This window comes from Lactuca serriola, chromosome 7 (genome assembly GCF_051521515.1).
Source record: "Lactuca serriola cultivar US96UC23 chromosome 7, Lser_US96UC23_V15, whole genome shotgun sequence".
Classification (NCBI taxonomy): Eukaryota; Viridiplantae; Streptophyta; class Magnoliopsida; order Asterales; family Asteraceae; genus Lactuca; species Lactuca serriola.
Genome location: NC_136414.1, coordinates 171,461,249 through 171,488,723, shown reverse-complemented (window position 1 = coordinate 171,488,723; position 27,475 = coordinate 171,461,249). Strand labels below are relative to the sequence as shown.

The window sequence follows — 27,475 nt, the reverse complement described above, 5'->3', positions numbered from 1 at the left end:
GTTTGTCATCGTCTTCATCGTTGACATAATCATCTACTCTAGAAGTAAGGAAGAGCATAGTCAACATATCCGCAGAGTCTTAGAAACATTACGATCGGAGAAGCTCTACACGAAGTTCTCTAAGTGCGAATTTTGGATTCGAAGAGTCGAATTCTTGGGCGACGTTGTTAGCAAAGAGGGAATACACGTGGACCCTTCCAACATCAAGGCCATTGAGAACTGCTCAGCACCGAAGACACCTATAGAAATTCATCAATTTCTAGGTGTCGCTGGCTACTATCGCAGGTTCATTCAGAACTTCTCCCACATAGCGAAACCTCTTATGACATTGACCCAGAAGGGTGTGGCCTTTGACTGGGAAGAGAAACAGGAAAAAGCATTCCAAACGCTCAAGCGAGCCTTGTGCACCGCACCAATACTATCCCTCCCCGAAGGGATAGAAGACTTCGTTGTCTATTGTGATGCGTCAAATCAAGGGCTCGGATGTGTTCTGATGCAGTGAGGTAAGGTCATCGCCTATGCCTCAAGACAGTTGAAGACACATGAGGTCAACTACACGACCCACGATCTTGAACTGGGAGCAGTTGTGTTTGCTCTGAAGATCTGGAGACACTACCTGTATGGTACAAAAAGCACGATCTTTACAAACCACAAAAGTCTACAGCATATTTTTGACCAGAAGGAGCTCAATATGAGACAACGACGGTGGGTCGAGCTACGCAGTGATTACAAATGCGAAATTCGTTATCATCCGGGTAAAGCCAATGTAGTAGCCGACGCCCTAAGTCGGAAAGAATACTCTGGTCGTAGAGTCAAATCTTTGACTCTAACTATCCATTCACACTTGTCCACGCAAATTAAGGAGGCTCAGATCGACGCTTTGAAACCTGAAAATGTGGCAGGTGAATCCCTGAGAGGGATGGAAAAGAATTTAGAAGTCAAGGGTGGCGGAGCCTTATACCTCATGGATCGGATCTGGACACCGAAACACAGTGGCTTCAGAGACTTGGTCATGACCGAGGCACACAACACCCGTTATTCCGTCCACCCAGGTTTAGATAAGATGTATTTGGATCTTAAAAATTTATATTGGTGGCCTAACATGAAAGCAGATATTGCTACCTTCGTAAGTAAATGCCTTACTTGCGCGAAGGTAAAGGTCGAATACCAGAAACCCTTCGGTCTTCTGCAGCAACCGGGGACACCAGAATGGAAGTGGGAGCGGATCACTATGGACTTCATAACCAAGTTGCCCAAGACAACGGGTGGACTTGATACCATATGGGTCATCGTCGACCGATTGACCAAGTCTGCACACTTCCTACACATCAAAGAAACTGGCAAAATGGAGAAACTTACGAGGACCTACATTATGGAGATTGTACGACTGCACGGTGTTCCCATAACCATTATCTCAGACAGAGATAGTAGATTCACTTCTAGATTCTGGCAGTCATTACAAAGTTCCCTAGGAACTAGGTTGGACATGATTACAACCTACCATCCACAGACCGACGGACAAAGTGAGAAAACTATCCAAACCTTAGAAGATATGTTGCGTGCCTGTGTGATTGACTTTGGGAAAGCTTGGAATACTCATTTACCCCTTGTCGAATTTTCCTACAACAACAATTATCACACGAGCATAAAGGTAGCTCCTTTCGAAGCCCTCTATGGCCGAAAGTGCAGATCCCCTCTGTGCTGGGCTGGGGTGGGTGATACCCAGTTAGCTAAGGGACGAGTTCCCGAAAGCACTCTCACAGGTCCGGAGATCATTCGGGAAACGACAGAGAAGATCGTTCAAATTCGTGAACGATTGAAAGCCTCTAGAGACCGACAGAAAAGCTACGCTGATAAGCGAAGGAAACCATTGGAATTCCATGTGGGCGACTGCGTTCTATTGAAGGTCTAACCCTGGAAGGGCTTGATACGCTTCGGAAAGCATGGGAAGCTCAATCCAAGATACATAGGGCCTTTCGAGATTCTTGCCCAAATTGGCCGCGTAGCTTACAAACTCAATCTACCGCGCGAATTCAGTAATGTACATTCTACCTTCCACGTCTCGAACTTCAAAAAGTGTCTATCCGACGAGACTCTTATTATCCCACTCTACGAGATCGAGATCAACGAGAGCCTCAACTTCCTGGAAGAACCAGTAGAGATCATGGACCGAGAGGTCAAGCAAACGAAGCAAAGCTGTATCCCGATAGTGAAGGTTCACTGGAACGCTAAGCGAGGACCTGAATTCACTTAGGAATGAGAGGATCAGATGAAACTGAAATATCCTCATCTTTTTTCTTAGTTATTTGTAACTACCTATTTGCATATCTTCTAATTTCGGGACGAAATTCCTTCTAACGGGGGGATGATGTGACAACCCGAAATTTCCTTTCTGTACAACGTATCAAGTCAATAGAAGTCAGAACAGTTACTGTTAATTTTCAGACTTTTTGGAATAAGTTTGAGTATTCTATGATTAACACTTTAGGACATACCAGGAGAGAGGATGCCCTAGGGTTTATTGTGCAACAATAAGGTCCCGACAGATCAAAATTTTAGAGTTTACAACCTAAACAAGTAGTTTACGGTCGTAAACCCTAATGGGAAGTGGTATAAAAGTGACACTTAGTTATTTTTATCACTTTCCAACTTTCAAGATCCAAATCTCAAACTCTCTCAAGTATCATCCAAAATTTTCTTCAAGATCACCATCTAGTAAGTGTTTCTAGCCCTTTCAAGTTAGTATATCACTTAATCTAGTGAATTAACACACTTCTATCCATGAAATCTTTCCAAAAGGTTGAATCTTCAAGTTTCACCAAGAACACCAAGAACACGCACTAGTGTTCTTGGCCTTTTGGTACATTTCAAGCTTCTAACTAGATCATTGGGTGTGAACAAGTCTTCACTTGTCACCTAGCAATCCTACATCATTCAGTTCATCAAAACCACCATCTACAGGTGAGTTCATACCCCTCAATCAATGTTTTAAATGATTTTAAATGCTTTAATGGGGCGGGGGAATACAAGTAGAAAACAACATGTTATAGATTCAATCGCATGTGATTTATAACTGTGTTTTCAACCAACTGATTTCACATACTTCAAAATGTGATACATGAAATGGTTTTCTATCTTAAAATACTTTGTTATCAAATGAATTACTTTTGAAATGTGTTATAAAATGACATCAAGTCATTGTTATTTATTGTTCAAAACTCTTAAATGTTTTACAAAACCTCTTTCATCTTCTTGATCAAAACTATATCTATACACTTATGTTCATATTATATATATATATATATATATATATATATATATATATGTATTGATATGATAGCTTTCATCCTTCATTCAGTTCCCACACTCTTAAGTAGCAAGGGTGTATAAACCTTCTTGGACATCAAATACATTCCAGTAAACTATTATAGGGATAGTTTAGGGGATACAAAACATTATTCCTATTACAAGGAATTACACCAGAGTCAGTTCATTCATGAGTCTATACTAAATGCTATATGAAGAGATACACTTACATGGATACTTGTACCTAGATACTATATGATGAGATACTATTACATATTATACGTGTAGATTAGTTCTGTCTATCCTAGTACAAAAGGATACTATATGGGACTAACCATTCCGACACCCACCTGTTAGCAACAGAGGTAATGAACATCTATGGATGCCTACGGTTGATACTTATACTAGGGGTACCTTTACGTGACTAACCATTCCTTCAACCTGCTGTTAGCTACAGAGGAGAATGAACACCTACAGAGGTTCAAGGTTAATACTATTCGGCAGCCGCGATGTCAGGTTTATCCTAATACAAAAGGAGAATACTTATATGGCTATATTTTCCCTATTACTTTTATTTTGTGATACGTTCACATAAACGATGAGGTAGACTATATATTGCTAATAATACTCATATAGGGAAAAACCATCTTTGTTACAGCAAAACATTCGGGTCTTGGTAGAAGACTACTTTTATAACTAGTAGGAAAATGGGATTTTCTAGGGTTTTCACACTTATATCAAATGTTTCATATAAAAGATTTACATGACATTCAAAACAGCTTTCCAAATCAAAGTAATGACACTTAAATACTTATGAATTCACCAGCTTTATGTTGATATACTCTTTCAAAATAACTTGTATTCTTAGGTCACCAGTAGACAGGTACGATGACCAGGTTTTGAGAAAACGGAGCACAGACAAGACTCGTCTTTTATTTTGATTACATATTTTGGTGTCTTATTACAATGAAAGAACACACATGTATTAAAACTTTACTTTTAATGCAATGGATGATGTTGTTGCTTGTTTACTACTTTACACTGTTATGATACTTCACATGACGTCCTCCACTCCTGAACGTTTCTGCCGTTTTTGGTTTTGGGGTGTGACATATTTATTGTGGTGGTCGCCTTTCGTGTATTTTGTGTTTTCTCAAAATGGTGTACCTGTAATTCTTTATTTGTATATAAATTTCAGATCTTCTGCCTCATTTTGATATGGAGAGTTTCCCTCTCAAGTTTAATATCATAATAATCTTAAAGGTCTAAACCCTAGTATTATATTAAGCTTTAGATTTCCAAGTTTACATTATCACATAAGCTAGATTAAGGAGATTCACGGAAGCAGATAATTTCTATAACATAAATACCCAATCAAAATATACAACAATGTGAGCTAAAAACACGTAATTAAGTCAACAAAATGTACAACAATGTGCGGCAAAAACACATTGATTTTTGGAGACCTCAATACCAAAAAAATGTACTAGAATATAATGAACATCTAATCTCCTTGTGTTGCTTCATCCTTTCTTTCCAATCCATTAGATCGTTGGAGTGTGGGTTGCTGGAGTACTAGACTTCGTCACCAAAAGTTCATCGCAACAGAGAAAGGATTTAGTGCGTAGGGGCAGAAAAGAGGATTATGAAATCACAAATTTTGCTTTAGATGCAATAGGGTGAGAAACTCTCGCATTTTTTGGGAGCATTTGCGCACTATCTTAAAGACATCGACGACTTGGTTTTTAACCTAAACCATAGCACATGGATGAAGAAGATAGCAATAATAATGAGAACTATAGCATCGACAAAGTTAATAATGGTAACACCAAGCTCGTCCAACTTGGTGTCGCTGTATTTCTTGTAGTGTTGGTGAAGTTTTTTTATGTTTGCACTTTTAGACACAAAAGACAAAACATAATAATGTATGATCCTAGAATTGGTAGGAAATGGTTCAATGGACGAACTTATGATCCTACGATCTTAGGTTTGATCTTGCTACAAAAACGAGCATAGGGACGGCAATTAGTTTTTGATTGTAGGAGTCCTAGGATCTTACAATCAAGATCCAAATGTTAACAATAGTGATTAATATTATTTTTAATTATAATATATTTAATTTTCTTTTAGAAAACATCATTTAAGTTGCTCCGGTTGATTTGATATATCAGATGCATGTCATGACTCGACTGTCTTTGTGATTTTTTTCTGTTTCTTGCTTTAAATGGACGAGATAACAAATAAATGACTGGCTGTATTGGGAAAAAAAAAATAAGCCTGCACTTACTTTATTAGTATTTTTATCTTATTTCACACCATATAATGATACAAAGTTACAAACATTATTGTGATTGCCACATATTTTATATACATACATGCATCTGTATAATCACATGCAAACATTTATTTATATAGCTATGGTTTCCACCATCTTAAGGAGACGCTTCTTGTTCGTTAAAGGTGATTGCTTCGGTGAGAGAATGACAACAGCGGCCACAACCTCTATAATGGTTCCAACGACCGCAGCATCCAAATCTACAACCCCCTCCCCAACCACCACCACCACCACCACGCCCACCCCACCCACCACCGCCATATCCTCCTCCACGTCCACCCCATCCACCACCAACATATCCACCATATCCACCATCAAATCCACCCCAACCACCGCCACCACCAGGTGCTCCCCATCCACCACCACTGAATCCACCCCAACCACCGCCGCCACCACCATCATATCCATTTTTCACATGATTTTCTTTGGGAGATTTATTCGCTGCGCTCATGAAAGCACCATAAGAGACTATATATCAATAACAAAAAAGAACGGACTCAAAATCAACCAAACTCACCATGGTTTTCACCATTTTGTGTTTCGACTTGCCCAGTCGATGAGCCCAGAAGAACAAGCGCAAAGAGAACACATAGAACCATAAACGATTTGATCTTCATGTTATCTAGCGATGAAATCGATCATTCCTTGTGCAGCTATTTATAGGATCAAAATCACTGCAATGTGGATGCTTGAGTCCTCAGCATTTACTCTTGCGTATAGTTGGTCGTTGCAAGGGTTTTTGGACTCATAACGAATTCAAAGTGTTATCCTATGGTTGAACATTCCACTATCTATAAATAGCAAATTGCTTCGTCCTCATCTCACAGTAAATAATGAATATGACAAATAATATTTCATGTTGTTATATACTTTTAGAGAATAAATCTATACGATGGATTGATCGATCTTGGATTTTTCGTGTAGTTGAGCTAGATTTTTTTCAACAGCAATATTCGACACCAGAAAACAGAAATTTTAACGAGGAAACTCACACCAACATCTCCAGTTTAAACTACCTAGCTTCGCCCTGTGTTTAATCCAAAGGTAATTAAGAATTACCTTTTAATTCCCAATAACCCTTGAAGCTAAAGGAATAATGTTTTTGTAAATCCAGAGGTAGTCCATTGATTTTGAATGCCCTGTCCAAAAATTAAAAACATCTCCTTAAAATTTCGGATTAGCAACCGATAGGGATAACATAGTGAAGGAGTCAAGACGGATTAGTGAGTCATGAAATAGGCAAAAATAGGCATGAAAAAAATATATTTGAGAAGCAAATATTATATCTGGGGAACATTTGTTTCCATTTTGCAAGTCATGAAATAGGTTTATTGAATATGTAGTCATATCATACTTAATAAATACATAAAATCCTCTACGAAGAGTTCACAAATATTTGATTTATTATAGCTTTATTTGTTTGCACAAATATGTCAACTTCAAAAATATACATATTTGAATAACTACATATATTATCTTAAGGTGTAAGTTTAATAGACAGATTTAGTTTAGGGGTTCTTGCTATGAAAAAGATTGTCAAAATGGGGATGTAGCTCAAATGGTAGAGCGCTCGCTTTGCATGCGAGAGGCACGGGGTTCGATCCCCCGCATCTCCAATTTTATATAGATAACCTTTTTAAACCTTTTAAATTTAAATTCTCACTTCAAGTATATAGAACAGTTAGAACTACGGTTAAAAGATAATCCAGTTATTTTTGCATATACTTTTACTTAAATTGATTATTTCAGTTTTCAATATAATAAATTGTAATTTCAAAAGTTAGGATAATGAGAGATCTTTCGCAAAGGAACATGAGCAAAAGAAGATGGTCCATCGTTTCTTGCAAACCTCCACATATCGAACAAGATGAAGAGCTAAAGACCACACCCCTTCTGGAAACAACTAAAGATGGAATTCTGTAAATCGTTGAGATACAATTGGCTTTAATTGGAACCCAAATATTCCAACAGGGTACTTACGAATTTGAAGGGAATATTTTTTTATTCAATCAACTTTCTAAACGAGTTATCTGATTAGGAATCCATACCCTTGTATCTACGTCATTGAAAATATTTAGCATCCCAATCAAATTTCTGTAGCGCTCTAGCTCCAAAAATTCAGCCGTGCTCGAAGGTTCACATGGCTTGTACCATGATACGCTTCGAATATCTCCCATGGCCATGTAGCATTTTACTATCTTGCGTATCTTGTTCGAAGCAATGGCATATAGAGTAGGAAAACTCAATCTAAGTGGCTAAGATTTAACCCAAATGTCATTCTATAAGGGGAAGATATCACCACTACCCACCTTGCATCTAAATAATTCTGTCACATTGATATTCATTTCTTCTAGATCTAAATTAATTTTTGAAATATTTTCTGTGAGCTCGCCAAAACCCTTTTAACAAGAATAAATTCCAACACTCTAGAAGTAGGAATGGATTTAATAACCATTTCCCATAGACTATAGGGATTATTCTTTAGATCTTACCTCAATTTGGTTAAAAACGCTAGGTTCAAAGTTCCAAGGCTTCCACTCCCGAACGCTCTCTTTATAATGGGTGTTGCTAATAAGACACCTGATTGATTCCTTTATAAAAAGTCAACCTATAATTAATTATTTATGATCAGTTTTTTTTTTAAAACAATGCAATTTCAACCAATAAAAATATTTTAAAATTGAATTAGGATGTTTATATGGTAAAATATAATGTCTTTTTAACCAATCCCTTTATGATTTAGGTGTTGTGATTTTCTCCCACAACACCTAGATTTTATTTAGCCTATGTACTCCCTTTTAATTATCTCCAGCGAGTCAATGATTGTCACTGATTTCCATATGTTCTTTGAATAAGGAAAAGTAATAGATCGCAAAGCTGATTAAAACCGTTTTTATTAAAGTTACTCTCCTCCCAAAGATGGAGTTTTAGCCTTCCATAGCAATAATTTTTTGTTGGACTTCCACCACCAGTTTCATGTTTTTAATAAGTTCCATATTGGCTCCAACAGGGAGTTCCAAATAGGGAAATGGAAATGAAGTCGAGTGACAATGAACTATTGAAGCCATGGTTGATATTTGAACTGGGCCAACCCCAACACCAAATAATTTGCACTTTGAAAAGTTAACTTTTAGACCTGAATATAAATAGAAAAATATGAGTATCCTACGAAGATTATAGAAGTTAGCTATTAGGGCTTTGTACCCCCCCCCCCCCATGGAATAGACCAAGATTACATGTTCTTTTTGAAACCATATTTAATGCTTCCATCGAAAAAAATTAAAAGGAAAATGGACAAAATGTCTCATTGCCTTACTCTCCTATGCTTGTAGAATTCCTTTGTTGGTGCATCATATAAAAGAACTGAGGTTTTTATGGACTCTATACATCCACTAATCCATGATCTCCATACCACGTCAAAACCCATTTGATCCATAATTAAGACTAAGAATTTCCAATTTATGGTATCAAATGTAGTTTCAAAGCCAAATTTAACAGATATAACATTGTTTTAAAATATTCTTAGCCCTAGCAAACACTTTATATAAAATTAGTTGACCATCAAGTGTACGATCCTATTTCTCGGTATGTAATTTAATATGGTTTTAATTTGAACGTTCCATTAAAATTTGAAAACTAGAATTGATCGAAGCAGGGCTTGCTTCTTATAAGAGGGATGTGCCCCGACCCATGGGCTGAAGTCTTTTTAGGGTTTTAGGGGCTATTTAAGCATCATTAACCCTTAGGGTTAGATCATTCTCAGCTTCCTTCATCCTCTAGAGAGAGATTCAGAAACCCTAACCCTAGTTCTCTTGTTTTTGAACTTTGGTGTCCTTGGAAATCTTGTTTCTCAACTTTTGTTCTTAAAGCTTGAAGAACAAGATCCTTCTTCATGCAATAAAGTGAAGAGCAAGTGTAGATCTAGAAATTTTCATGTTTTGGACGTTTTTTGAATATAAAGGTTCAAGCTTTCCTTGTCATTTGTTAGATCTTGCTTAATATCCATTTTGTATGCTTTTCGTCTGTATTTATTGAGGTGAGCTTGGAGTTTGCCTGACTCCAACTTTTTTTGGTCACATAGGGTTGTTGTTTGAACCATTTGTCCTCATAAAGTTTGGACCTTTATACACTACAAGAAATTTAGGTGTTTACCCACACATGTTATGTGTGGCTAGAAGACGACTATGTGTTGGTAGTTGTCTTTAGCTACACATAAATTAAGTGTCACTATGTGTTGGCTCATGCCTGTAGATATAAATCTTTACCTACACATTCGTGATGTGTGAGCATAGAGCAAGTTATACCTACACATACATGTGTGGCTAAAACTAGTAACTATGTGTAAACTAGAAATTGTTTGAGTTATCAACGATGTGGCTGATGACATGTCAAATTATGTGGCACGCCCATACAAAGTGTTGGTGACACATGTCATTCGATATGTGTGGGTAATAATTGTTATATGTGTAGGTAAGGATAAGATATGCAATATATAAAACACAATAAATAAAATATAAAAGTTTACAACACAAATTATTATTGCTTTTAATAAGAAGTTGACGGTAAAAAAACTTCTTTTGGAATGGAAATACATTAATCCTTGTTACAAATATTACATCAACAAAAGTTATCTCTAAGATTTCATGAAATTGGAGACCGTATACCTAACACAACCATTGTATCTAGATAAAATTTTCCTACCTTTTTACTTTGTTGTGTGCAAATAATACTACACTTGACTTGAGCATCACCAACATTTGGACGAAATTGTTAACATTGAGGTGGTTGGTTAGAGCATTAGTCAACTTTAGCCACAAAGAAGAGAAGATGCATCAGATATGAGCGACTGTGGTGTACTCCTATATCAACAAGAGGACCAAAGACTTTAAGTAGTTTATCCATTTCAACGCGAAACTCTTTTCACACATGACCGATCTTATGATACCTGTCAATTGCCTCTTAAAACATACAATCAACACTTGGTCACTAGCTTTCCTTTTCGTGGCCAGAACCATGACATCTTCATTTTCCTATATCAATGATGACCAGTTTGTAAACCAAACAGACTATAAAGTGAAAATAGTTGACATTATGTTGACATACCTGGTGGTTTGAAGAGAAGAATAACTAGAATCTTTGTAATAAACCGACTTTCTTAGGTGAGGAGACAATGACACTTGTTCAGAAATGAAATATCCCAACTAGCACCTAACGACTTTTGCTACATTGAGATATACTAGCAAATAACATAAGCAAATTACATGGAAAACCATTACAATTAATAAAACTTATATACAAAGTGGTAAAAACAACCTTGCATGTAGCCATTGACTTCTTCTTCAAAGCTCTAAGCCTGTAAATTTGAAAGTTTATCCTGTCAATATGAAAGTAAACGGAAAAGAAAAGGAGAAATTCAATCTTACATAAACCAAAAAAGTAATAGTGTAACATAATAACATGAAATATTGCACCATTTGTGAGAACAAGCCGTAAAGAACATGATATTTCAATCAATTACAAATCAAGCAATTTGCATATTATCACCACGTTAACCTCCATTTCCACCTACAAACAACAATACATTTCAACCCAATTACAAATAAATACAACTTTTCAGTAATAATAAAAGCCTACGCAACTTTTCATATCAATATCAATACAAATCAAAGCATTTAAAAAATTCTAAACAGAAAGAAGATAAATGTAGGGCGGTTAATGGCAAAAGAAAATAAAGTGCAGAAACAACAAAGCGAGGGTTCAAGAGTACCTTGACGGGATCAACAAGAAAGCACCGTCAAGAAAAAAGACGACGTTATTGGTCAAAAACAGTGTCTGACAGTCGGAAAAATGATGGCAACAAGATAACGCGGGTTAATAACTTCAATTGTTTCTGCAGGGAATTTAGTGTGGGGAAAAAAGGTAATTGCTAAAAAGCAGATCGTGAAGCAGCAGAACGGTCAGTGACGAAAGGGTGTTACGAGATGAGCGGGAGTTAGGTTTTTTTTGGCCAATATACATTTGCCAGTAGCGGAAAACACAGTTTAAATTATTTGGGGAGAATGGGCTTTTGCCGCTTTGGGGGAGAATGGCCGGATAATTCACTGATAATTCATTGCCAATTTCCTCCACGTCTTGATCGGTGATCCTATCCATTTTGTTAATTTATTTCTTATTTTTTAAATCAATTTACCCGTCGTTTTTTCATTTCAAAAATAGAAAACTTTTACTTACAAATTTAATTAGCGACTATTATTTGTAAGTACTAGTTATAATTATCTACACATATGTTATGGTTTTATATATGTGTAGGAAAATAACTTACCACGTCATTTTTTGATTAAAAGTTATGTAATACATTCAAATACACATTTATAGATTAATATTACGTGTTGGTAAAACATAATATTTACTTACACATATGTTTATTTTTAAATATGTGTAGGCAATTACCTACCCATTGCAAAAAAAATATACTATGTGTAGGTAATTTAACATACAATCGACTATCAAACTTGGAGGCAAATTTCCTTCTAATTACGTTGTGTTACTAAAAAGTATTATCCACACATATAATATGTAGATGTTCTTGAAAAATATTATTGAGATTTACCCACACATATAAAAAATATGTGTAGGTATTTACCTACATTTAATATGTGTAGGTAAATTATGTGTGGGTAAATACCCTAATTTCTTGTAGTTAGTTCTTCCTTCAATTCATTAAAGTATTAGAGATGATTTAGTTCATTTGGAGTACAAAAGCCTAGATCTTGTTTGATATGGTGTGTCTTAATGGATAAAGTTGGAAACATTATCCATTTAGGACATTGGATTTGAGATTGGAAGATGGGGTTGTGATTTAATGAATTAAGTTAAAAACTGAATCATCCGAAAAATAAGGTCCAAAATTTTCGTTTTATAATATAAATAAAAACCATAATTGGCATTCATCATATAAAAGCATAATTAATGTATCTCGAAAATATCATAAATTAATGTCAATATATCAAAATCATGTGACAAAACATCAGAGTAAATCATTCCAGGCTAAAATCTGTGGTGTGTGTATAAGTCCCCAAAATTGTTTGTGTATCAATCAGATCCAATTGATGGTGTGGAATCCTAATCAATTGGATGATGTCAGATCAAATAGAAGAGAAGAAGAAGAAGAATTAAGATGAATCTAATGATGTATTCAATAAATTGAATGATACTCCATATATATAGATTCTCTCACACACACTATTCTTCTCTTTAGAACATGCTCCTCTCTTCTTTTTTTCTCTTTCTCCTCACCCTATATATATGAGACATGGGACACCAGCTGCACGCGAGTGTACAGCCGCACACGCGTGTGCGGCCGTACACAACCACAAAATTACAGAAAAATATATTTTCCTAGAAAAGCAAAGTATAAACCGTATTTTTGACCCAACAATCTCCCCCTTGGTTTATAGCTTCTTTTCTAATTGGCTCAACAAAATCCCCTAAAAAGTAGCTAGTTTTTCTGGTTAATCTTCATTGGGAGCTTGACTTCAGCATTAATCTTCACATTTCTTCACAGCATCAAGATGAACATATGAGTCTTCAATAAATGACTTCATCTTGAGCAGTTGGGATTTCTGCAAAATTTGACATTGAACACACTTTGGGTGAGGAGGCTTGATGTACTGATTCTTGAAAGATAGTGCTTTCAGCTTAAGAATCTTTAGAGAGAACAGAGAGAACGAATCTTCTAGATCACTTATGCGGGTTTATAGATAGCAGCAGATTGATTGAGGAGGCTTCAATGCAATCTATCACATAATCTTCAAGCGTAGCTTGACCTTGCTTCTGGGGTTGAAGGATAGAATGTTTAAAGAATAATCTTCATTTCTTGCTCCTTCGAATGAAAATTCTTCGATGCTCACGGATGAAGCCTTGGCTCAAAAATCTCGATACAGTCTCTACGAGTCTCATCTACGCCTAAAATCACTTTTCAAGACAAAACAAAACTAAAAGAAAAAATAGCACACAAAAAAATATTTTTGGATTTTTGATATTTTCTGAAAAAAAAAAATAAAACAGAAATAACACTATTTTTTTATTTTTAATTTTCTATTTTTTTGTTTGATTTTTGAATTTTTCTGATTTTTGTTTGATTTTTGAATATATTTTTTTAATTCTCCCCCTAAATTTGTGCATAGAGGAAAACTATGAACAAATTCACAAAAACAAAAATATTTTGGATCAAAGTTGTTAGGCAGTCTTAATCCGTTTGTCAGTACCTTCCCCTTCATGAATAGATCTGGTCGATCGCCGATATTGTGGTCCACTTAAGCACGAAAAATTATGACAAATTTTAGGAATGCTATCAGTGACAGGACAAATTGATCCTAAGTTACTAGATAAAAATTCCTAAGGACCATTTATCTGACGACGACCAAGGATATTGTTGTCCACCTAAATTGAGTAGCAAGATCTACAGACAATCTAGAATTGTTCAATTTTAGATGTACTAGAACGTGTTTCCCGCTTCCTAATATACCCCAATAATCAAGAACTTTCGAGATACTCCTTACTTTAGGTGAGCAGACTATTATTCATAGAGAGGATAGATTTAGATTATTATTAATTATAGTTTTTAGAGGGATTGAGAAGTAGAAGATTGCTTATGCTGTATACCAGGTCGGATTGTTAATCACACAAAGGAGACAACATATGGCTAACAGATAAGAAGAATTTCATAGATATAATATGCAGAGAAATAGATTTGCATATGTTGCAGTCCAGGTCGGATCTCTTCCAATCACGTAAAGGAGGCAACATATGACTAACAGTAAGAAAGAAAGAAAATAATTTTCTACAGACCTACTTTTTCGGAATTCCCCAGTCGCTCCGTCGATACTGAAATTAAGGACAAAATCCGCACATCGAGGAAAAGTAAAACCACAGTTCTAGATATGGGTTCTTTAGTGTGACTAGTGGATTCTCATGTATATCGCCCTACTCAACCTATCCGAGCGCCGTATTGTCAGGCTAAACGGATCTATCTAGGTCAAGATTTGTCAAGTCATTTGATTTCTTAGGTTCATCTTTTCCTAGTCAAGCCCATTAAATTCTTCGTGCCTACCAGCGCATCGAACACAGAGCCTAGACAATTCAACTTTGGTACTTTACACAAACTCAGATTGCCTGTTAACACTTGTTGATATCACTTCCCAATAATAACTACTAACGAAAAACTATTAAGATAATGAAGAATTGTATTTAAAACGAATCAGAGTAAGATAAACTCAGGAGTATAGAGAAGAAAACTCAAACCATAAGTCACTGATTGAATTTGCATCCATAAGATCTGAGAACAGCACGCATAAACTCATAATATATCCGAAAATTCTTCACATCGTTAAGCACAAACCCCAATGTGTGATCCCTTCCTTTCTTCCTATCCCGCAAAGGACACATACTTTGAAACAAAGTTATGAGTGTTGCACAGTTGAGAGATGTCCGCTATCATGTGCCTGGAATAGCCACTATCAACAAACTGAAATCTGATGATATGCCTCTAAAGCTGCTCCGACACAGTGCGGGATCAATTGGTCATAGGAACCCAGTCCATTTTGAAACTGGGTTGACCTTTGTCATCAGTGCAAAGAACTCTCTCCCAAGACATATCCTGTTTATCACAAACAGAAGATGTTGAAATATTAGAATCATTAGAAGATTTGGGAGAATGGACCTTCGGAACCCATTGCTAGCTACTTAGAATCATTAGAAGATTTGACGTAAACCTGTTAATGAATAAATTTGTGAGATACGTCTTCAAGTACTTATCTAAGTGCTAACAAAAGTCTTGTATTGTATTATAACCAGAGTCTCCTGGAGGGAGAGCATGACACTTGTGTATAGATCTATACAAGAATTACAACCCCACACCTAAATTGCCAGCTACAATTAGACCGGCAGGTCTGGGATGACAAATGTCATAACAATCCAATGTCTAAAGAACATCGTTACAGGCCGACTGGGTCACTAGCATGGTTATAATAACTCATATGGGGTATTAAGAATACATTTTGGTTTACGGGGCTAACAAATACTTAAATGGTTTTATATACGTATAAAACTACATATGCTATTTTTAAGTATGGAAAGTACTTATACATTTCGGTCTTGGAACATTTAAGACCAAGGTTCTAAATGGCGTGAGGCGTGGCGTGGCGGCAAGGCCAAGCCTCAAGCTTAACGAGCCATGGCGTTTTTCAAGGCATGATGTAACGCGACGATTTTGTATTAATTTAAAAGTATATTACCACTTAAATATAAATTTATATTAAATGTAACTACTTTTTAGAAGTGTTAGATCAATAACTAATAACAAAAGGTTAACAAAAACCACAATACTTGTATCTCCGATTTGAAAAGACATAACAAAGAGAAAAAACTGTGTCTCAAACGAAAAAAACACGCCATAACGCGCCACGGCGCACCATATCACGCCTTGCCACGCGCCACGCCTAACAGCAACGTTATTAAGCTTTTCGTAACGGCGAAGCCACGCCTCACGCCATGGCGTGCCTTGGCATGCGCCATGGCGCGCCTTTTAGAACACTGTTTAATACTACAATTCATTTTATAGAAAAAATTGGATTTTCTAGAACAAACACTATCATTTTACGAACAGCGGCTTACAACTCAAGTTATGGAAAATATCAGATTTTCTGGACACAAACACGATTAGTTTACACGAAAAAGCATACATTTTCTCAAACAAAACGCTTATGAACTCGCCAACTTAATTGTTGATATTTTTCAAAACCACTTGTATTCTCAGGGAATTAGTAATACATGTAATCACCAGCTTTTGCGGACGGGACGCTGCATCGCTGGTTCAAAACTGATTTTGTCATCGTAATGAAATTTATTTGGAAACATGTAACTCATAAAACTATGTAACCTTTTAAATTATATTTATGATGTTTGTGTTTGCTTTCTTTTCTATTACCCAACTGTTATGATACTGCACATCACATCATCCGCCCCCGAACGTTTCTGCCGTTCTGATTTGGGGTGTGACACATATATTGTTTAAAATCCGATGAATGTATACAATAAATATAATTATATAAATTTTTTGTTTATTTTAATATAATGTTTTTTGACTAAAAAATCTTTAAGTCATTGTCTATTTTAAATAGATAAACATATCGGTCTTATTAAGCAATAAGCTTAAAGTAATGAGAAATACAAAATATACTTTACATTATCACTACATGTCTGATTTTTAAAATTATTTTGCTTCCTATCCGATAAAAGAGTTCAAAATTGGGTCGACCTTAAACCGCATACCCTAATTCCACCAAATCGGTTGACCCTAAACCTGATACACTAATTATTCACCATTCTGATGCTGATGAATCATCCATCTAGTCAATCACACCTTCTGATGTCGTAATCGATCCATTTTTGATCGAGTAACTGATGTGGATCTTCATGAACGAGTTATACCGACGGTTTGGAATCTCTTATGGTCGTCTTCTGATTGTATCAGACAAAGACACTGAGGAGATTAAGAGTTCACACACTTTAGTTTTCTCCAGTTGTACGACGGGTTGCAATCAACGTTGCATCTTGAAATGAGAAATTACCTTTAGTCATTTGGTTTTCTTGTTGATTGCAATAACTTGTGTTTCTATTTCCATCACTTGATTGAGTTCGTTACATAGATGAAGGGGTATGGGCCCGCGAATACAGTGAAGAGAAAAGTGTATTTGGATTACTTGAGGATTCAGCGTAAGATTGATTTCAGGTAAGCCTTTACTCTATCACTTGTTCAAGTTCATTATAATACACAAACTCCTATGAACTTGTCAGAAAATCAGCAACGCATATCGTCAATTTCCATTGAATAAACGACAATCAAAGAACCAGTAACACGATTCAATCCCACAAAAATATCATTGAATCAAATATGTAATTTTTGATGCTTAAAATGAAGAAAGAACAAAACAACAACCTAATGTATGTAATTTGCTTACTTATTATGACAAAACAAACAAACAAAAAATCAAATTTGCATTTTAATATGCATGAAATTCTAAACTGCAAGATGATAGCCACAACAATTGTCGTAGCAAGGAGAGAAAAAAACACGACATTGAGAAGTTGGTGTTTTCTTACAAATGGAGGCTAAGAATGTATTCAAAAGAGATAATGTAAAGGTAAAAATTCAAAAGATCACACTTTTAAATTTGTAATATAAGGTAATCTATTAATTATAGCAAAACTTTGGGTGATTAGGTGCTCAAAATACGAGATTTTTATAAATTCAAATTGACGTTATAAGTTATTTTACTACTAATTTAGATTTTTTTTTAAAACAATACATATATTATGCATTATCCATAAATACTTCATTTGGAAACTGAATATATAATATTTTATGTAGATATGACATTGAATTCATTGTACATAATGGTGACAAAAACTGGTAGCTCTTTTTCAATGAATTTTATAATTCATTTACTCAATGTATTGCTATAGAAAGTAGATGTGTCATTTTAGTGATTTTAGTCTTTTAGTGAATTTGAATAATTCTTATAATATGCTCTAATTTACTACACTGAATTTCACGGCAAAATCGAAAGATCTTACAACATTCTCCCTAAAATTACATGGTTTTCAAGGAACGAATAGATTTATTAGAAACATAAAATAACTCATTGGTATAATGAGAATACTCACATCACTCTGCTCAAAACAATAATTGCTTAACTACCAACCCAAAAATCCCAAACTAAATATATATACAAATAACCCTAATTATGATTATAACATAACCTAGTCAAAGGGCCCAAAATCCCTAAGTCCAAGTCCCTCTGTTATGGCCCAAAAGTCATTTCTTCATCAATGGACCTAGCATCAAAGTCCAAAACTATAATAGGCAACAAGGCCTAAAGGCCTAAAAGAAGATTCCTCATACTACGCCCAACCAAGCTTGGCCCATTTACACTAAAAGTTCTAAGGCCCAAACGGCTCAACTTATGACCTTAAATGTCCACAATAGAAATTGACCCACCTAACATAACTAGGCCACAGCCCACAATACAACCCTAAGCTCCTAAGTCCACATGCGAAGCCCACACCGAAGGCCCAAAATATTGAAACCTTCTACTGAGTACTCGGAGCGTACTCAGCTTGTACACTAAGCGTACACGCTTAAGGGCCTGTTTTTTGTGTGTACATGCTTGTACGCCCAACGTACTCCTCTTATTTGCCGATTAAGCTCTTATTTGGTTCAGACACTTGCTCCAATACTCATATTTAACCTTTTTGAGGTGGGTAATCACATAAAGTTGCCAACTTTACATGCATGCATGGCTTAATGAAGCCCTAAAAGCCCAAAAGAACTTAATAAATGTCTTAATGCTTGCATGGAGGTCACAAACACCATAAAGTTTGCACCTTTAAGCTAGAAGAGGCCACTAAACGCAAATGGTCTTGACACATCAAGACCTTCAAAAAGGGGACCAAAGAGGCCAAACAAGTCCATAAAGGACATCTAAACAATGGTTGATCAAGGTATGGACTTTATACCTCAAGAAGCTCCCTAAGATGAAGGAAATGTTGGATCTAGAAACTTCACCACGATCAAGAATTATATTACAAGCTCTTCTCCTAGCATACATGAAAAATGGCTTCCTTATGACACTCTAAGCTCAAACTTACCTCCAATGGCTACTAGGGTTTATAGGGACGATGAGAGGCAAAGGAGGCTGATAAAAATAAGGTCCAAAGATTATACGATGGTTTAAATATGGTACAAGTCCGAATATTAGGGTTTAGACCTCAACATCGTACGCCCCGCGTCACAGCCTAAGCCACCGGATGCATTTGCTGGTGATTATGTAGTCACGATAAATAAGGAATAGTAACAACCGAAAAGATATATTATATGGATTTGAACCAAGAGCCTGAGTCATTTAAGTCATAAGTCAACCTAAAAGATATATTGAGAGGATGCTGCTAATAAGACACCCTTTTGGACAGCCTAACTCAAAAGTCAAACTTTTATTTTTGTGTATTTTATACTTTTTATAGGTTTTAGCTTTTTGGCAAGGTTCTAAATAACATAAGGCGTGACGTGGCGACAATGTCAAGCCTCAAGCTTTTCCGAGCCTTGGCGAGTCACGACGTTTGGAAGATGTGACTTAAGGCGGCAAGTTTCTATATAATTAATATTTTTATATGTATTTTCAATTATTATTCATTTTTATACACATATAGGAGTTAAGGCGGCATTTTGGCAAAGCTTGGCGGCATGTGCAAGCCTTGGAGTCGTGGCGCACCATGGCAGAGCCACGGCGAGCTTTTTGGTAACTTAAACTGTAATTAATTTTTAACAGCATTAACAATATTTACATTGAAACTTGATACAACCACCAACTAGAATGGATTAACGACTTCTATTCTTTTATATAAAATCTTAATTCAGATTAATACTAATCAAACCAACTTTTAGGTAAAATCTCTAATCTAAGTTTTACATCACCATTTTGCAGCTAACATGTAACTCCTACCATATCGATTTTTTGAAGTAACCTCAAAAAAGCCATTGTCCATTGTTAAAATGTTGTTCCACCAAGGTCGAATGCCAGATTCCTCATGATTTTGTTTCCTGTCTTTGGGCATCATCAAGGCTACAATCACCGAGGGAGAGAGACGGTGGTTGTGGTCGACGTGATCATAGGTGCGATGAGCAGCAGAGGTCCATTGAGTCAGATGTTGAATCCGACAATGAGAGTGAAGGAGTGGAGATTTCCAGCGATGAGAGTGATAGTTGGAAGAAAAAAGACAATTGATTTTTAGAGGCGATCGCAAACTTGATTGGATAATGAAAGGATTAGGGTTTTTTAGTTATATATAAAGATTGGTTTGGGTTTTAAAATTGGGCTAACATGGGCTAACATATTCTTTTTTAACAAAATGGGTTGGAGTAAAGTAGCAGTAAACACGTTTTCTATACTAAAACTTTATAAAATATATATATTTTTAAATTATTTTTTATAATCTTTTTTTTGTAGTGTTTAATAAATAATGTCGAACCCCAATGGAAATAATTTAGATGCAGGCATGAACACTACGTCGACATCGCCGTTTTCTACCAATAGGGTATAATATTTATCATAATAACATTTTTTTATCATTGCGTTACAATTTGTTAACAATTTTTTTTTAAATAGGTGTTTACGTCTCGTGATGAGTTGATGGAATGGGTGAGAAACATTGCATTCTCTCTTGGTTATGTCATCGCGATGAGAAAATCAAAGGCAAAAAATGGCGTGGTGTCTTATATCATACTTATTTGTGATCGTGGTCATGAATACAAAAGTAAAGCAACAATTAAAAATTCTGGAACCAAAAAAATCAATTGTAACTTTCAATTGGTAGGTTTGTACATCAAACAATATGACGGTTGGACCCTCAGGGTGATATGTGATCAACATAATCATCCACCTGCACAATATATGGAGGGACATGCTTTTGCTAGGCGGTTGAAAGAACACGAGAAACAATTGGTGGCTGACTTGACAAATATGAATGTTACACCACATGACAAACTCTCAATAATAAAGGAACACGACGTGAATAATGTTTCTACACTAAAAATCATATACAATGAGCGTCTCAAGCTTCACTCGTCCCGGAATTATGGAAAAACCCCAATGCAGGTTAGTATATCCAACAAGTAGTATTTTAAATTTAATTTATATATTAATTTTTTTTATTAATTAACAGTATTTAAATGTAGGTTCTAATGGAAATTTTGAATGAGAAACATTTTGTTACGGATTTCTCGGTAAATAGTATTTCAAATGAATTGGAAAATCTTTTCTTCATTCATCCACAGTCGTTGAATATATGGAAGGCATTTCCACACATTTTGATTATAGATGCAACATACAAGACCAACAAATATGGTTTGCCTTTTGTTCGGATTGTTGGCACAACTTCAACCAACAAGACATTTAGCATAGCTTTTGCATTTATCGTTAATGAAAAGGAGGAGAGCTATAATTGGCTGTTAACGTGTCTAAAGTCCACACTAGATAAGTGCATGCACCCACGCGTTATAGCCACAGACAGGGAATTGGCACTGATGAACGCATGTCAACAAGTTTTCGCCGGTGCCACTCGGTTACTTTGTAGATGGCACATTACTAAAAATATTAGAAAGCTTTGGAGGAGAAGATTCAAGATAGACGATGAGTGGAAAGCCTTTCGTATAATGTGGACTGTACTTGTTGACTCTCCAACATGGATAGTGTACAATGATAACTACAAAACACTCCAATCGATGTTGAGAAAATATCAAGGTACAAATCTTATTATTTTCTAACTAGTTATTTATGATTTTAGATTATTTTTATAGATAAATAACATTTATATAATTACAGATGTTTTAAATTATTTGGATGAAGTTTGGTTAAACAAATATAAGGAAATGTTTGTCTCAGTCTGGATCGATCAACATCTCAACTTTGGACAACGAACTACAAATAGAGTTGAGAGCGCACATTCAAATTTAAAGAAGTACTTAGATGGGACAAATTCTTATCTTGATAAATTTATCGGTTGTCTTGATCAATTTGTGAGGTCTCGACTTCCATCGATACATGATAGTCTTGAAAAGAGTAGAACTGTTCGTAAACGGGAACAAGACTTGCCATTTTTTAGATTATTGTGGGTTCAGTGTCACATTAAGCTTTCGATAAACTAGTTGGGGAACTTTATCGGTTGAGTGAAAATCAAATTGACTCATCAAACTGTGGTTGTAAACTACAACATAGTTGTGGTTTACCATGTGCTTGCATGTTATTAGTTTACTTGAACTCGAGTGAGTATATTCAACAAGTATTTTTTTTAATTTAATTAATATATTGAATTTTGTATATTAATGGTATTTCAATACAGGTGAGTATATTCCATTAGAATCGATAGATATATTATGTAGAAAGCTTGATTTATCAGAGTCAATTTTTGTAGCTAAAGAAGATATCCGTTGTAAGGATGATTTAGAAATGATTAAAGAAAACTTTTATCAACACTCAAAAGTAGGAAACAAAAGCATGATAAGAAAGCTAAGAGATATTTTCCTGCCAAGTAAAACACACATGCATTAAGGAACCCGCAATTCAAAAAAATACTCGTGGACGACCAAACTTGAAGAAACAACAACAAAAACGAGTTGATTCTACAAATCAAGCTCCTAGAAGACGTAGCTATTCAACCACATCAAAATATGATGGATTGAATTCAACATGGATGAACAAGGAACCGGCAAGACATAGTTCATATGTAACCGCAATTCCAGACATGAATGAAGCAATTCCAGACTTAAATGTATTTATGGATTTGAACCAAGAGCCTGAGTCATGCTGCATTCATCCATTATGTTTCATCCATACGTCTCACATATACAAAATGTTGAGGGTGATGGGCATTGCAGATTTCGAGCAATATCTGTTTGTCTTGGGTATGGCGAAGATCAATGGCTCTACGTTCGAAAAAACAAGTATACGTGCATTCGATGTATATGCTACGGTTTTCATAGATGGAATCCATTAATTGTGCTAAGCATTCCTAGGTTTTTCCTTTTTTTAAATTTGACTTTCACTAATGATTACCATAATTTGAATTTGAATGTTCATTACCATTACCAAAGGGTGCTGCCAAATTGACACCCTTTAGACACCCTATAAATATTTTTAGTAAAAGTCAACCTATTTAGTGATTTCATTTATCCAGAAACAACCCCTTACAACCCTCACTTGGTAACTTTTTTACCAAAATAGTCCTAACCATTAAATTAAATTACCAAAAAGCCTCTATACTTTAGCGAAGTTACAAATTAGACCTCGATAGTTCAAATTTGTTACGAAATGATCCTAAGAGTATTTCAACGTTTAAGAATTGTGGATTATAGTTTCTCACGTCAAGATTCTTAAACAAAATGATTTCAAACAAATGGAACTCACGCTTCGAGGGTAAGTGCTTTACAACCCATTTTTAATATTTTAGATATTTTTTTCTTAGGGGGGGGAGGCGAATACATGTCTATATATATATATATATATATATATATATATATATATATATATATATACAAATATTTTATCTTTTATGCAAAAATAAAATAAATCTAGTTTATAAAAATATTATTTAAAAGTTTAACATATTGTTACAAATAACAAGTATAAACTTTTCGTATACATATTATGGAATTTTTATTGTCTAATAACTAGTCCACACGACAAATGTTACATGATACAAAAATATATGATTTTATGTGACATTGTATATTAAGACAATCATGTTATAACACTTTGTTGTATTTCAAGTATTCAAGCTATTGCTATTCATGTATATTTATATGTTATACATGTACATATGTTCTTTACTTTGAAACATACATCTTTATAAAAGAAAGTACATTAGACTTTTACATACATACCAAGCATACTTGGATTTTATAAAATTTATACAATGAAATTCATTATGCCTAGTGACTTAATCACACTTAAGTTAGGGCTGAGACCTATTCAAAAACTTTTAAGTTAAAGGTTTTTAGTGAGATGTTATTGATTAGCTGAGTCTAAACACTTAGCATGTGCATACTACTGTAACCGTTAATCTTTGGAGAGAGATTCATATGTATAGATCTATACGGGGTTGACATCTCAGCATGCGGTTCTAGCTACAACCCTCGATCGATCAGTCGAAGCGGGAGATAGGTGTCTACAATTGTTACTACAACGTCCAATGAAGCGTTGTAAGGGGTAGACTCTGTCATATAGCTCGGTTATAGGACTCACTATAAACATTAAAAAGAATATATATATATATATATATATATATATATATATATATATATATATATATATATCACTACCAACCATGGGCTTGGTTGCTTTCAAAACTATTTTAAGTATGGAATTACTTATGTAACAATACAATTTGGTTTTGAAGGATACTTAAACATTCTTTGCAAACACGGTTTTTATGTATGGATTACTTATACAAAGATACATTTTGGCTTTTAAAGAGTTACTGAAAATACTATTTCCACCATTGTTATTCATACAAAGATGATACTTTTTTGACTTTTTCAAAGTATTACTGTGTCACACCCCTAAACCAAAAATGGCGGAAACGTTCGGGGTGGATGACGTCATATGTAGTATTACAACCATCATATCATAGTAATCATAGTAAACACAACCATTACATTGATAATATATAAGAAAGAGTTTACATCTGTTTGATTCTTGTTTTTATACATCAAAAGTATAATCTAAAGAAAAGGATGTGACTCTATACGCTCCTTCTTCTCAAAACTCCAAGAGGTATTTGTCTAATGATTCCCTGAGAATACAAGCAGATTTGAAAGAGTATCAGCATAAAGCTGGTTATTTCATAAGCGATGTTTTTGTAATAAAAATCTGTTGATGAATCCATGAAAATGTTCGTATGTTTCTAAGAAAATCCAATATTTTCTTTAGTAAAAGTAGGATGATACCAGTTCCTTCTATCACCACTTAGTTCATACTAGTCACGTATAAACCAATATCGAACAGACAGTGGATTATGTGGATCTACCCTAAACCCATAACCAAACAAGGAACATGACTGAGGCGGAAACCACATACTCCACGGCCTATCGAGTATTCTTCATAGGTAATCCTGATGTATAAACTAAGAGGTTATAGAACTAACTATCAATGTTTGATGTTGTGTCCTTTGTAGTATAAGAAACATGATAGTATGTATGTTTGGTTACTACTAGTATGTATGGTATATTCTATTTGAAAACCCTGGCTATTACCAGCATGTAATGTATGTTCTGTTTGAAAACCCTGGCTACCACCAGTATGTATAGTATGTTCCATTTGAAAACCCTGGCTACCACCAGTATGTATAGTATGTTCCGTTTGAAAACCCTGGCTACCACTAGTATGTAAAGTTTGTTCAGTTTGAAAACCCTGGCTACCGCCAGTATGTATAGTAGTTTTATTACTTAAAATAAAACCAGGTAGTGTATCCCTGGAAACCCTCCGATATGTTAGTTCATAACCAAAAACGTGTGCTTCTTTTCTTAGAGAAATATGGAGGTGTTTTGGTGCATGGAATTCTCTCTCAAGAGTCACCTTTGTTCTAGGTGAGTTGTGATTCCATTTGAGGTGCAACACTTGGGCACTAAGTTCTTAAAGGCCAAAGTCCTTCAAGCAACACCAAATACATCAAGACTTCAAGCCACAAAAAAGTTATCTATGACAACCGTCAATTTCCGGTCAAGTCAAAGTTAGATAAAGTCAACAGGTCAAACCGGTCAACTCATCTAACCCTTGTATACTAGGGTTTACAATATGTTACTATTGTACAACTCGCTATTTTAATAAGAATTTATCACTTGGAAAGTTCATATGTTCAGAAATCCTAAACCCTAATCGGGGTAAGTGATGAAACTATTCGAAAAAAAAAACATTATTCCATACCCCTCGGGGACATATAACAATCATAACGAGGCTTAACGGGGTGTACAAACCATGCATTGCGAAGCTAAACATCTAAAAAGGTCACAAACGAAGTCTCTCTCAATCTCTTTTTATTAATCTCTCTTTATCAATCTCTCTCTCTTTCTCTCGCAAATCTCTCTCATAACCCCCCTTAACTTTTTATAATGATTTGGGGGCATCCTGACCCTTAACTTAGTGAAAAACTACGCAAAACGGGGAGTTTATGCGAAAAACAGCCTTATAGGGCCGAACCTTCTTAGGGCCGAAATCCTAAGAAGCGAAACCCCTAAGAAGCCTCTTGGACCGAAAATGGCCTTCTAGGACCGAAATCCCTATTAGAACCGAAACTATGAAGAAACAAAAGTAAGAGGACCGAAACCGAGACAGAGGACCGAAAACTGCATAGGCCGAAACTTCAGACGGTACCGATCCTCGCAGACCGAACCGAGCCTCGCCTTCGCTTCTAGACCTAACCTTCGACTTCGCTTCTTTTCCCACTCTATCTTTCGCTTCCTTCCCTTCTCGCCTGCGAAAGTTCTCGAGCCGAACCTCCTGTAGGTTCTCATACTTCCTAGACCGAACCTACCTTCGGTTCTCAACCCCCAAAGACCGAACCCTCGGCTCTGGATCTGAACTTCGCTGTTTTCGCATCAGTTGCCGGTTTTCGACCATTTTCGCGTTTTAAGCCCGTTTTTCATGATTTTGACGTGGGATTTTCACCCAAAATCATATTTTGACATATAAGACCTTATATATTCATAATTTAAACACATTTTATGGGAAATCTTTGCCTATGAATAAAATCTAGTGGGTAAGATATTGAGGTGGAGTGTTGACTTTACCTTTAATTCATGACTCAAGCAACCCACCACACCCACTCCAGGGCCATACTCAGTCACTATTCCCCCATACTTAGTCAACTATTTTTCCTTTCACCCTCTTTCACTAGCCCATAATCAGATCAAAGGGCTGGAAATTTTACTTCTCATTCCCACATTCCTCAGACTTTCACCAAGAATCAAACCCATTTCTCTCTCTCACTTTCTCTCTCTAAAACTCGAATTTGAAGGCTATTCTTGAGCATTTCCCTCCAAGTTCGGTAAGTAACTTCATCCTAAATTTTATTATCATTCATCCTTTCACTCAAATCATGGATTCCTTACACAAATATCATCATATTTGTTACTAGATCTTCGAATCCTCAAGTATCTCCCAAGTGTTCTATACTTGGAAACGTCTTCATCCATCCTAAGAAATCACTCAAGGTGAGTTCATA

General features: G+C 35.5%; 2 protein-coding genes and 1 non-coding gene across 6 annotated transcripts; 2 read left to right on the top strand and 1 right to left on the bottom strand.

Annotated features, from left to right (window-relative positions):
- Nucleotides 1–5,738: 5,738 nt before the first annotated feature.
- On the bottom strand, nt 5,739–6,266 carry LOC145064552 (uncharacterized). Its single transcript, XM_079011979.1, has 2 exons — nt 6,159–6,266; nt 5,739–6,082 (listed from the first exon to the last, which is right to left on the bottom strand). Exons 1-2 carry the CDS (start codon nt 6,256–6,258, stop codon nt 5,739–5,741), a joined length of 444 nt encoding a protein of 147 aa, XP_078868105.1. The 5' UTR covers nt 6,259–6,266.
- Nucleotides 6,267–7,184: 918 nt separating this feature from the next.
- Nucleotides 7,185–7,257, top strand: TRNAA-UGC (transfer RNA alanine (anticodon UGC)). The gene has a single exon. It is a non-coding gene; the product is annotated as a tRNA-Ala (tRNA).
- Nucleotides 7,258–16,899: 9,642 nt separating this feature from the next.
- Nucleotides 16,900–22,555, top strand: LOC145064842 (protein FAR1-RELATED SEQUENCE 5-like). Of its 4 annotated transcripts, XM_079012210.1 has the most exons (6): nt 16,900–17,432; nt 17,733–19,998; nt 20,185–20,794; nt 20,866–21,354; nt 21,435–21,999; nt 22,081–22,555. In XM_079012210.1, the coding sequence occupies exons 3-6, from the start codon at nt 20,720–20,722 to the stop codon at nt 22,401–22,403; spliced, it is 1,452 nt and encodes a 483-aa protein (XP_078868336.1). In that variant the 5' UTR covers nt 16,900–17,432; nt 17,733–19,998; nt 20,185–20,719; the 3' UTR covers nt 22,404–22,555. The 4 variants fall into 4 exon arrangements, with proteins under 4 accessions (XP_078868336.1, XP_078868337.1, XP_078868335.1 ...); XM_079012211.1 differs by having other exon boundaries at nt 16,900–19,998; nt 22,141–22,555; XM_079012209.1 differs by having other exon boundaries at nt 16,900–19,998.
- The last annotated feature ends 4,920 nt before the right edge of the window (nt 22,556–27,475 follow it).

Bases quoted from the DNA above. Each gene is read 5' to 3' on its own strand.
- LOC145064552 (XM_079011979.1), bottom strand. From the start codon at position 6,258: ATGAAGATCAAATCGTTTATGGTTCTATGTGTTCTCTTTGCGCTTGTT. The intron at 6,083-6,158 runs GTGAGTTTGGTT...TCATGAGCGCAG, and splicing joins ACAAAATGGTGAAAACCATG to CGAATAAATCTCCCAAAGAA.
- LOC145064842 (XM_079012210.1), top strand. From the start codon at position 20,720: ATGTCGAACCCCAATGGAAATAATTTAGATGCAGGCATGAACACTACG. The intron at 20,795-20,865 runs GTATAATATTTA...TTTTTTAAATAG, and splicing joins CGCCGTTTTCTACCAATAGG to GTGTTTACGTCTCGTGATGA. The intron at 21,355-21,434 runs GTTAGTATATCC...ATTTAAATGTAG, and splicing joins ATGGAAAAACCCCAATGCAG to GTTCTAATGGAAATTTTGAA.